The following is a 12,362-nucleotide window of genomic DNA, read 5'->3' as shown; positions in this document are numbered from 1 at the left end:
CACAATTTCTTTTTTAAGTTAAAAAAAATAAGACTTCTTCTCTGGTGTGAAAGGAGGGCAAACATTTTTATGCAGATTTCCAGATCACGGGGGTCCCTTAACACCAGCGGTGTAGAAGAAATAACTGAATTGTTTTAGACACACCAGAAACAGGAAATGGGCCCACATGACAAAAGGGTGAAGATTGCTAAGGAAGACTGCAAGTCTTGAAATAATACCACTGTGTTCACCACACACCTGCAAGAGCACAGAGAAGTGTGTTGTATTGCACTGAATTATCAGAGTAAATAATAGAGCAGAGGTGCAAGTCAGTTGTAAATATAGGAGCAAATCCTATACAAGTGCTTAGTCTGGGTACCTGTGCAGTCTACCTGTCTGCCTCTCCTCTTTTGCTGGAAGACAAAGCACAGAGATCTTTCTAGAAGTTCATGTGATTCTAGGCACGTGACTTCAAAAGTTAACTCTTGCTTGACTGAATGAAGTAGGCACTAGAAAAATCCTAACCAAGTGGCACCATAACGGTGTCCTTATGTGCTACCTTTCTCTGGGATCATACTGCAGCTCAAAGTCAGGAGCCTCATTCAACAGTATTTTAAAAATGTTTTTGGACCAACTTTTCATGAATTGGTTACCTATTAGCAGCTGAGTGATATGAAGGGAAGCAATTAGAATGCACAGATATTATTTTATTCATTTGTTGCTTTTAATAGGGTTACATCCTTTGACAAAGCAAACTAGCAATACATGAACTATAGTTCTACTCTTGCTATGAAGAGCAGCAGTTTGTCATTATTCTACAAAAAGTCTGTATCATAAGTCCATGAAAGGTCATCTGGAAAATATTCAGTAGAACTAGTTCATTTCATTGAACACTATAAACTAAAATATGTATAAGACGAGAAGGTGGCTAATACATACAGTAAAAGTAGAGTAAAATAATTAAAGGGTATACTCTGTTTTCCCTGGCAATTCTGAGTACATAACAGTAATTTAAACTTGACAATTCTAAACAGTGTGTGTTTCAAAGTGTTAGCTTTGTATTATACTAAGGGCCAAACCAGCCAAGATGCAGAGGGACACCTGTAATCATTAGTTTAATTTTATTATTTATATACGTCTGAATAAAATTCAAGAATAGAAGCAACAACTAAATGTTCATGTGATCAGCCAGAAACTCTTAAGGCTCAAATTAACTAAATGTTCAGAAAGGGTCCACATGACTAGGGTGTGACTACAGTTTTTTTAAAAAAATCCTTCTGGAATACCTTCAAATTGCCTGGCTTAAGAAACTTTACTACAATAAGGCATTTTCAGGTATTCAACTGAAAAGGCAAAAATAAACACAGCTGAGCACTGCTTATTGAAGCTTTCAGGCTCATGTTCACAGCTTTCTACTGGTCCACACATTAATGAAAACACTTGTCAAAAGGATGTGCTCTGTGAATTTCACAAATACTGCAAACTGTTTTACACATATTTTTGGTTTTTAAGGGGATGATTATTTCCATATAGGAAAATGTGAATATATATTATACTATTTATATGTACGAATGCATGTTTTGCTCCCTCCCCCCAATAACTCCAGGGCATGCATCTGTATCAAACCTTATTCAACTGAAAGGATTAGGTTTCAGTCATTTAGCTTACTGATATCAAACTCAGACAAACTTTGCAGTGCTAAACACTAGTTCAGCGAAGTCTCCTTTCTCTTAAACGTGTTACCAAACTCAACTGATTGAGGTGCAAAGCAGTTTAATAGTCATTTTGATGCTGGGGCTACACTCCTGGTTTAGGAACAGGATTCAAATCCCCAAGCTGCCATAAAGTTTCCTGGGACATCTTGGGCCAGTCATCTTTCCTATGACTTTCCAAACCACAGTCTTGTGAGGATAAAATAAGGAAAGAAGAACCACGTTTATGCCACACTGAGTTAGTTAGAAAAAGAATGGGATTAAAATTCACAAGAATTAAATCCAAGAACTGCACTTCACAATATGAATCGGATTGAGTGACAGGGTACATCAGTAGTCCACATAGAGACAAGTGTCAATAACACTGATCGCAATAGTACTTCTTTAGGTGCATATAACTGACTGTCATGCTTCTTATAATACAGACAACACCACATATTTGTCTTAAACTGATTGACTCAGCCAACACACACCAAGTAAAAATGAAGGATTAAACTGGATACCTTAAATAAAGAACTACTGTGTTGTAGTAGATGAAATATTTGGCCTTAGAACCAAGAGACCCAGATTCATGCTCACTCATGAAGCTCACTAGGTGCACCTGGGCTAGTTATTTTCTTTCAAGTTGAGTTACTTCGCAGTATTGTTGGGAGCATAAGTGGGAGTAAGGATTCCATGTATATCACATGAGCTCCTTGGAGGAAAGATGAAGTACAAATAAAAACATCTACTTATAAGTGTGCTTTAAATTTTAGGCTTCGCTGGGGGGCAAATGTTCCTCCCCTCCCTCAGTGACACAAGTTGAACCTTACAAAAAAAAACTCAGATGGCACACCTGTATCCAATTCCCAGATATTTTCAAAATCACTTTCAGTTGGTCACTGAATGAATAAAAGTTTTATACCCGTGCTTATTTCCTGATATGCTCTAAAATAATCTGCTGTGGATTTAATGGGGCACCTCTAAACTTGGGTCAGATTCTGTATCTATACTAGATGGAGAAGAAAGAACTGAAGTAAACATAGGCTCATTCCGCACATGCAGAATTACGCACTTTCAAATTGCTTTCAGTGCTCTTTGAAGCTGTGCGGAATAGCAAAATCCACTTGCAAACAGTTGTGAAAGTGGTTTGAAAACACATTATTTTGCATGTGCGGAAGGGACCATCGTTTTTTCATAACAGCTTCAAAATGTGGAGAGATACAGCATTCACCCAACTCTCACAAAAAAATCTTTTCATTCAGGCTTCAGGTCTTCTGCTGTACCCCTCCCTCCACACCTTACTATTTGCTGTTCTTTCTATGCAATATATCCTGATCCCCCTCATACCCAGCACAGATTTATCTATGAATCAGCACATGCTGCAAATGTTTTAGCAGCTGTACACCTCTGGTGTTCAGCCATATAGTGTCTTCCCTGAAAAAAGGCTTACAGTTGCCACGGGGCCATTGGCTTGTTGAAATGAGTTTTCATCACTTTTCTGTGAATATCAACAGATAATCCACCTCGCAGCCACCACAAGTATACCAAGTCACCAAAGTGCTAAAGGAATCTTATCATTCATGGGCTCTGGGCAGCTAGCCAACTTGTCTGCCTGCCTGTTGCATGAGATTGCGCAAAAGCAGGGTTCTGCCAAGTGTACAGGCTGTCAGCATGGTATTCTCAATGGAACAAGTTTTGACCATTGTTGATTCCTCTGGTTAAGGGCCAGGACTGAGTGCTACGTTTGAATATCTAACACATTTCATTAACAGGCAACCTCTATTCCCCAGGGGTGCCAGGTAACAAAAGCCCTTACCGTGTTTAACAGCTGGCACTACTGACATGAGTAAATGACTACCATCCCAGAAAGCTCCTTCTTATTTGATATTGGATGCTTCTTTTTGGTTCTAATTCAGTTATGTACCTTCAAGAAATACTCAGTTATATCAATCCTGTCTGACAACTGTCCTGTTGAAATTACAATATTTAACACTTTGACAGAGATGATGAATTAGGGTTGGATCCATCAGCAATCCATCAGTGAAGAACAGTGAAGTTGCAGATCTTCTCCACCCCACAGACCCTTCTGGCCCTGGCAGGGTTGATTCCCCAGAATGATAGAACCCCTGAGGGGCAACAGCCATGAGGGTCAGTAGGCTGCAGTAAGAGGGAAGGGAGCAGAATTGTCCTCCCTCCCTTCTCTTCCATCATCAGCTTTACTGACCAAAAAAAGGGTACACTTGTGCAGCTTTCTCCTTCCTCGTTGCAGCCCACCATCCCAGATGGCTGCTATTCCCCAAGGGTCCCAGGAATCAACCTTGGAAGGGACTACTGAGAGGTGCAGAAAGTAGGAAAGCTCTGCATTCCTTGCATGAGTGGATCACTGGAGCCACCCCTGAATCTTCATGCAAATTTTTTAAAAGGCATATTTTTTCATATCAGTAACCAGACAGCTTTTTGCTACTCCATGTCGACCCCATTTTTATTTATAATTGAAAATATTTATATTGAATATAACATAACACAGTTTTACAATCTACACTTTGTTAGTTTCAGCTTTCATTTTAATGACTATCTAAGCAGCTGCAATCAATCAAGAACTTTCAAAAACTCTTGACTTGGGAAGAGAAGGAAACCAGATTGCTGGGTAAAGTGACCTTCATTATCAATATTTTTCAGATATAAAAAATAATTTCTCATCATCGAGAAATTAATGTAATCCTTAAAATGCACATATCAGCAGCACCATGTTGAAACTTACATTTTTTTGCAATGTGGGCACTTTGCCAAAGTGTTAAACCTTAGTTCCATCCACTGTATTTAAAAAAAAAAGGGGGGGGAGGTTGGAAAGAGAGAGAAAAAAGTTGAAAAAAATGCCAGTTATGTTATGTTAAATGTCACGGGGGAACACAGCAAAATATTTTGATTCTCATTTTCTTCCGTCACTGGGATGCCCTTTTGCACACAATATCACCACACTTTGTGGTTTGGGATTTCCATACGAAACAATTTCCCATGACTTGCAAATTATGAGAATGTCTGAAATAATACAAGCTCTGGTACAGATGGAAGCAGCCGTAGTTTCATGTCATTTATTTGACTGTTGCCCTCATTTTGAAATGAGGGAGAATCAGCCACTAAATGCATTGTTAGTAACTGGGCTGCTCATAATTTGGAAACTAAGTTTACTGTTCAGGTAAAGATAATGTTAAGGTATACATTCTGACATTTTCAGATTTAGTAGTGGGAAATATGTTTTTAAAAATGAGTAAAAGACTGATTAACCGCATTACTGGCTTTTTAACTGTACTCCTACTCCTGTAATCTACTCCTGTAATGCACCGTATATAAGTCTTGCCTCAAAGTCTACATACAAACTCCATTTGGTGCAGAATGCCAAATCTCAGTTAATATCAGGAGCTCTCATATATTCTGCCATGATAGCTTCACAGATTTAGTTCAGTCATGCAAGCCAGATGCTATCTGGTTATCCAGAGGCTGCTGCCAGGCCTAAAGTTGCCAACCTCCAGGTGGGATTTGTAGCTCTCCCAGAATTACAATTGAACTCCAGACAACAGAGGTCTGTGCCCCTTGGGGAACATGACTGCTTTATAATCCATGGCACTGTAATTGGCTGAGGCCTCTCCCTTCCCCAAACCCTGCCCTCCTCAAACTCCACCACAGAATATCGAAGAATTTCTTATCCAGGAGCTGGCAACCTTAGTTAGGCCTGGCCCCTATTAGTCCACCCTCAGAGGCCAAAAATAGGCCTGGAAAGGACCTTTGCCCTCTCCCTCAGCTTGTTTACTCACAGAACCCCCAGCTTAGAATGCTATAGTTGCCTAGAAACAGCCTGAGGAAACGCACTGATTAAAGCTACAAGCAGTCCTTTTATCATTTTCAGGAATTTTAAACCTACCAAAAAAATTTTCTTTTTAAATGTTACATTTTTCTACAAACCTGGGGTCCTTTTCAGGTTTGTAGAAAGATCTGTCTTGCCCATTCACAGCTCCAGTCACTGGATTTAGATATCTGAAAACTTGGCCATCTTTGTTAATAGAATGTAAGATTTAAAAAAATTAAAATGACATCTAGAAAAAGTGAGTTACCAGAGTCATTGATATTCCTGGGGCATAATCACAGAAAGGAAGAGACTGTTCCCACTTGCCCGTTGAAAATTGTCTCTAGTTCCATAGAAGGATCGCCCAAACTGCTTGCAATTCACAAGCAGCTCTTGGTAATGTGAAGATTACGTCAAAGTTAATTTACTACTTGTGAGTATTAACCTGCTCTTTACCTCATCCCATCTAACTCATAATAAGTTCTAGAAGCCAAAGAATCTCACCATCAGGTTTATATACCCAAGCAGGCTTCAAACTTGGTTTTCAAAACACAAAAGGTTCGGGCATGTAGTGGGGAAAAGCATGCTGTTAAAATAAAAAAATAAAAAATTCCACTCATAGTCTCTTGGATACGTCTCTTCAGATACCACACCCCAGGTACAGAAGGTTCAACAGTGCTCCTATTCAACATATGTGATGATGGAATTGGTTTAGTGGAGAAAAAGTGAGAAGAGCAGTTGTTTTCTTTGGGAAAGGGAGGGGGACAGGAAGACAAAAAGGAATGAGTCAAATTAAGAATGCTTGGATATAAATACGCATCCAAAACACTGCCAAGAGTGCACAAACACCATCTTGGTTCTACTTCTTTTGGCCGTAGTGCTGATTCAAAGCTGAAGTTTCTTCTTCAGGTGCCAAACCTGACAGGTAGGGGACAACATGGAAAGAAGCAGTGGCCTCTTGTGTTTCTTTTGCCTTGGATCCATCCATATTGGGCTGCACAAGAAGGCTCTTCCTAGCTTATCTTCTGTGGAGAGGGAGAGCTTCACATGATTGGCCTTCAGTTCTCAAAACTCTTATCTAAAATAATCCTACATACTTCAAAAAGAATACTGTAAGCATCAGCAGACACTTCTGTACTAAATGCAACAACAGAGCTCTCCAGACAAGCTGGTGAAACAAAGTCTTTGTTCAAGAGCCAAAATTCTTAATTACAGATGTAGTTATAAATGGAAAAATCAGAACAATGCAAGACTCAAACATCTAGCCAAATTTAAAAAAACCTTGGGGTTCAATTATCAATTCTGTAGCTGCAAAACTATAGAGGTTGTTTTGCACTGCAGTTAAAATGAAATATATGATGAGAAAATAAATCATACCTTTCGGATTTGGGTAAGGGAGAGTTTGAAGAGCTGCATAGACATTGAGTGCCCTCTAGAATTAAGAGTTTCTTGTCTTCCACTTGACTTACAATAAGCCCTTTATCCAGTTTATTGTCCATTTGCTGACTATTGTCTATTAGTCAGTTCTAAGACAAAGAAAGCTGTTTCTAGTGGAAACCAGACCTGCAGTTCCTTTATCAAGGTCATCCCATCAAACATTCCTGTCTGTGGCATTTTTCCGAGAGATTGGCCTCAGGAGGAAAGAATGACTGAAGAAGGTTATCAGAAGCTAAAAGCACAGGATCATTTTAGGAAAACAATTGGAAACTTAACTATCATATACAATGTGAACTGATTTGAACAAAGTCCAGATTCTTCGATGAAGCTTTTTAATGTTGGGGCAAGGTCCTGAAGACTGTGGCAGTGACTCATCTGCAGGCTTACTTGGAAGAAACTGATATTCAGGGCCCATGTCAATCTGGTTTCAGACATGGTTAAGGAATGGAAATGGCCTTGGTCGCCCTGATGGAAGACCTTTATTGAGAGAGAGACAGGAATACTACCCTATTGGTTCTCCTTGATCTCTCACTGGCTGTTAATACCATAGACCATGGTATTTTGCTGGAAAAGTTATGGGGAATGGGGTTGGGAAGCACGGTGGCTCTCCTCCTAACTTCAGGATTAGTTCCAAAAGATAGTGTTGAGAGACTTGTACTTGCTGTGGGGTTCCTCAGGGCTCTGCCTTTACCCCTATGCTATTCATGCTATGCTACATGAAACCACTACGTGAGGTCATCAGGGGATTTGGAGTCAAGTGTCATCAATATGAGGATGACACCCAGCCATATCTCTCAATTTCATCAGAGTCAGGAGAGTTGCTCTATGTGTTGGACTGCTAACTGGAAGCAGCTATGGGCTGGATGAGGACAAACAAACTGAGGCTGAATCCAGACAAGACAAATGTTCTCTGTTCCAGGCTCCTGAGTAAGCAAGTTCACAGGACACCCAGTTCTGGATGGGGTTTTATTGCCCTAGAAGGACCAGGTGCAAGATCTGGGGGTGCTCCTTGATTCATTGCTGTCAGATGATGGCAATGGCCTGGAGGACCTTCCAGCAGCTCTGTCTGGTTTGCAAGCTCTGCCAGTTTATGGACAAAGGAGACTGGTCACTGTGTTACAAGCCTGATCGGGGGTCCCTTAAAAATAGTCTAGAAGCGAAGTTGTGCAGCATACATCAGCTAGGCTGTTAGCCAGTATATTTAGCTGGACACACATCACACTGGTCCTTAAGAAGCTGTCCTGACTCTCAATTCACTCCTGGGACCAATTCAAGGTGTTAACATTGACGTACAAAGCCCTAAACTGCTTGGGCCGTGCCTACCTGAAGAAACGCCTGTGCCCGTATGTACCTGCCCAGGCACTGAGATCAGGCCCAGGTACTTTCTCCGGCGGAAGCAGGTGGGGAGACACGGGAGGGCTTTCTCCATGATTGTCCCCAGGCTCTAGAATAGTATCCCCTTGGAGATTCGCCATGTCCCTACCCTTTATGGGTTTAGAAGCATGGCGAAGTCCTTCCTCTTCATCCAGGCATTTGGTTAGCCTTCCTGGAAATCCTCTTTACAGCTGCTGGTCTGTGGGGGTGGGGGTTATCTTAATGTTACTTTAATTGCTGTTGAATTGTTATATTTTATTCATGATCTTTTTATTGTGGTTTTTGTTTTTTAACATTTGCAAGCCACCAAGAGACACGTATGAGGCAGAGTATAAATAAATAAATAATTTGGGCCAACTATATGTGACATGAAGACTTCTGGACCTCAGGACCAACTCTAGAAATGCTTATTTTAAAAAGAAAGTTGTCATTATTTAAATGATGATTTTTAAAAGAAATGGTTTTGTTCTTTGGATGAAGCTTGTTGGCTGTCCTTACCAGGAATGTATTTCCACAGTGTCCACACACCACTCTAGTGCCTTCTGGCTGAACAGGTATTGCAGGCTGTGCTGGTTGCTCTTCTGGAATCAGCATAACCGGACCAAGGTTAATGATGCGTCTACTGTAGGAAAATGAAACAAGCTTTCAGAGGCTACTGGAAATTTGATTGACTGCAAAGTTTAAAAAAGATGCTTTGGAAGCAGCTATTGTCACAAAACAAGAACCTTTACTATGTGACTGATGTAAAGCTCTGGCAATCATTTTGTGCATAGTTCTGCCTCCTGAGGCAGCCATTTTCTAGTTGCTGCATCCACCATGCCATGTCAGAATTCCAAAAGTGTCCGCAGGCTCAAAAAGCTTAGGGACTCCCATTTACATTCTGCTCTATTGTGAAATCTTTTCAATATCAGTTAGCACTGTGGCCCTTGGTTAATGATCTGTGATGCCAAAAATGGTACTGGTTGGGGGGAAATCCTGCACTGAACAGAACTGTTTCTATCCCCAGTGCCTCAATAAAATGGCAAGGCTACCATTGTGGGAACAGAGTGGATTAAAAGCCTCCTTGCATCAGTTTTGGCTGAGAGTCCAGCACACAATCCTATCAATATAGCATCAAATTTACTAATGACATTGAGTGTAAATACATAAATTTGAACATAAAGTAATTATTTTGTTGCCCGGATGCTTGATACCAAATTTGTTTTTCCTCATTTTGATATATTGTATTTAAGCATCTTTGAAGCTCATTTACAATGAAATTCCATGTCATTACTGGCAATTGAAGCTAATGGGCTTAAGCTGCAGTAACAGCACAGGATTTCATCATTAGTGCCTTTTTTGACATGTGGTTCTTTAACTTTTACAGTATCCAAGAAGTATATATGTAAGGTCTGAGACAAGGGAACCATGATGCAGTGTTCTCAGATAGCAACAATGTTGAAAGAAAACTGCATTAAAGCAGGTTCCCATTGGAAATCTCTTTGCATGATGTTTGTAATAAATTAATGTTACTCAGAACTTACAGGGTTCTTTTCAAAATCAGTGCATACTTTATTAAAGTTTATCAGTGCCCACAATACATATTCCTGTCTAATTTGATTATGACCATGGCAACAGTAATTGTTTTTCTTCCCTGAAAGGACTCATTTCGATCTGCAAAGGCTAGAAGACAACATCTTATGCGAAACAAAAGAAATAGTCAGAAAAGCCAGTTTCATGCCATTCTTTTGACATTTTTGTGATAAAGGGAAATAAATAAAATGTAACTTTTAGAACTCTTACCAGTTTGGTCTTGGACATCCTATTCTCCGTGATGTATCCTTACAGATAAGAAGACAATTACACGGACATCTAACATACTTTTTCCCTGAAGGAGGGTTTTTGATTGGCTATAGAAAACAAGAAAAAGAAATTTCCTGTTTAATTTACTGATTGTCAAAGAATACAAATGCTGAAGTATTTGAACAATACAACAGATCATGATCAGGCAACTCAAGGCTGCAGGCAACACAGGCTTGATGCACTGGAAGTGCAACTTCATTACTTCTTGATATTTTTACTTCATCTGTTTTTGTTGTATGTTAGATCTATGATCTGTGTGTTTTCTTCCTGCTCAAAAAGAATGTGGGAACATTTTTATCCCGCTTCGTTATGTTTACTTCTTTTGATTTTGATGCTTTTTAGCTATGTGAAACCACCTACAAAGCCTTTGCCTTGAAAACTCTATGGGATCACCATGAGTCAGCTGTGACTTTATGGCACACACACGGTTTGGAAAGCCTTTGACTGACAGACAGGATACTTTAAACTAATCAATAAAGCATATCATAAATAATGATCATATGTTCGTATTAATAACTAGCTCAGTTAACACTTCTTTACCTCAAATATATCTTTACCGCTTCCCTTTAAAACGCTGATACTACACACATCTGCCCTGAATTAATTTTCCTCTCTGTCCTCATACCTACCCCAGAATATTTGCACCAACTCTTCAGATCTTCAAAAATAGTATTTAGTTTGGTATGGAGTCTAACACACGCAGAGTGATTTTCACTGATTCTCCCAACACCCGTAAGAGCCTGGATGTCCTATGCTGGCCAAATTATGTCAAGTCTCAGAAGCCAAGCGAGGTTGGCCCTGGTTGGTACTTGAGTGGGAGACCACCTGCTGTACATCAGCTATGACTTGGTTGAATTTTCTAACATCACCTCTTTAAGACGACAGTCAGAACAATTATTGGTTTGTCGAAGGCTTTCATGGCCGGAATCACTGGGGTGCTGTCTGGTTTCCGGGCTGTATGGCCGTGTTCTAGCAGCATTCGCTCCTGACATTTCGCCTGCATCTGTGGCTGGCATCTTCAGAGGATCTGAAGATGCCAGCCACAGATGCAGGCGAAACGTCAGGAGAGAATGCTGCTAGAACACGGCCATATAGCCCAGAAACCAGACAGCACCCCAATTATTGGTTTCTTTCTTCCTTTTTTTAAAAACAGCTGTCAGTTTTTGAGCCTGAGGTTAGATGTATGTTAAGCAACCACTGTAGGTGGAGAATTACATTCCCGGTTACAAAAAAACTAGTATTCCTGTGAATGGAGAAAAAAGAAAAAGGTGCAAGATAGAGAAGTTCATTTGAACTTTTAGATCCCACTTTTAGATCCCAATGGATTTTGCGACAAGCTTCATAAGGGGATCTAATAAAGTTAAAATAGGAAGAAAATACGAGTGAACCAGCAGGTAAGAGAAAAAAGGAGAACGACCCATTGGATACTCACCGTGAAGGGGTCTTCTGCTGGATGATGGGAGACCGTCTTGCTTGGGTGTTCATCACTTTCTCTCAAGGAGGCAGGAACAATTTCAGTTAGCCACTCCCAACTGCCTTGCTGCGTCAGTTAAGCCCCAGTATCTGGATGCCGCAGAAGAACTTGCACAATAAAAAGTACAAACAACGCACACGGTTCAACAAGGCCTAACCTGACCCCCTAAGGTCCAACTAACTAGGTGGCCAACCAACCAAGATAAAAAAGGAATGTAGACTCTAAAGAACTATTAACAGAATGATGGATAGGAGCACATTGTTGGGGAGACCCATAACAGGGTGGGTCAAGACGGTCTCCCATCATCCAGCAGAAGACCCCTTCACGGTGAGTATCCAATGGGTCGTTCTACTGGATGGTGGGAGACCGTCTTGCTTGGGACTTCCCGAGCAGTACCCCAACATTAGGGTGGGCCCAATTAGTCCCCCACAATGTGCTCCAGGATACGCCTACCAAAGGACGCCTGGACCGCATCGATGGAAGATAGTCGGTAGTGCCTAACAAAGGAAGACGGAGAAGCCCAGGTGGCAGCTCTACAAATCTCCTCGATGGGCACTTGCTTAACCAGGGCTGCATTAGCTGCAGCACTTCTAGTTGAGTGTGCTGTTATAGCACCTGGGATAGGAAGGTGGTTAGCCTTATGGGCTTCTGCAATACAAGCTCTAATTTTATGCCTAATAAAGGTTTTTGGATTTGGATTTACAAGCTCTAATATTTGAAC

The 12,362-nt window shown here is 40.6% G+C and overlaps 1 protein-coding gene across 1 annotated transcript in view; it reads right to left on the bottom strand.

The window, feature by feature from the left end:
- PIP4P2 (phosphatidylinositol-4,5-bisphosphate 4-phosphatase 2) overlaps nt 1–12,362 on the bottom strand; it is a 37,729-nt gene that overhangs the window by 5,184 nt on the left and 20,183 nt on the right. Inside the window, exons 3-5 of the mRNA XM_048507990.1 lie at nt 10,108–10,214; nt 8,824–8,947; nt 4,435–4,487 (exon numbers count right to left, since the gene is read on the bottom strand). Coding sequence (XP_048363947.1) covers nt 4,435–4,487; nt 8,824–8,947; nt 10,108–10,214 — 284 coding nt within the window. The remainder of the gene's footprint in view (nt 1–4,434; nt 4,488–8,823; nt 8,948–10,107; nt 10,215–12,362) is intronic.

This window comes from Sphaerodactylus townsendi, linkage group LG09 (assembly GCF_021028975.2).
Source record: "Sphaerodactylus townsendi isolate TG3544 linkage group LG09, MPM_Stown_v2.3, whole genome shotgun sequence".
Classification (NCBI taxonomy): domain Eukaryota; kingdom Metazoa; phylum Chordata; class Lepidosauria; order Squamata; family Sphaerodactylidae; genus Sphaerodactylus; species Sphaerodactylus townsendi.
Note: the sequence above shows the minus strand (reverse complement) of the source record. Positions and strands in the feature narration are given on the sequence as shown.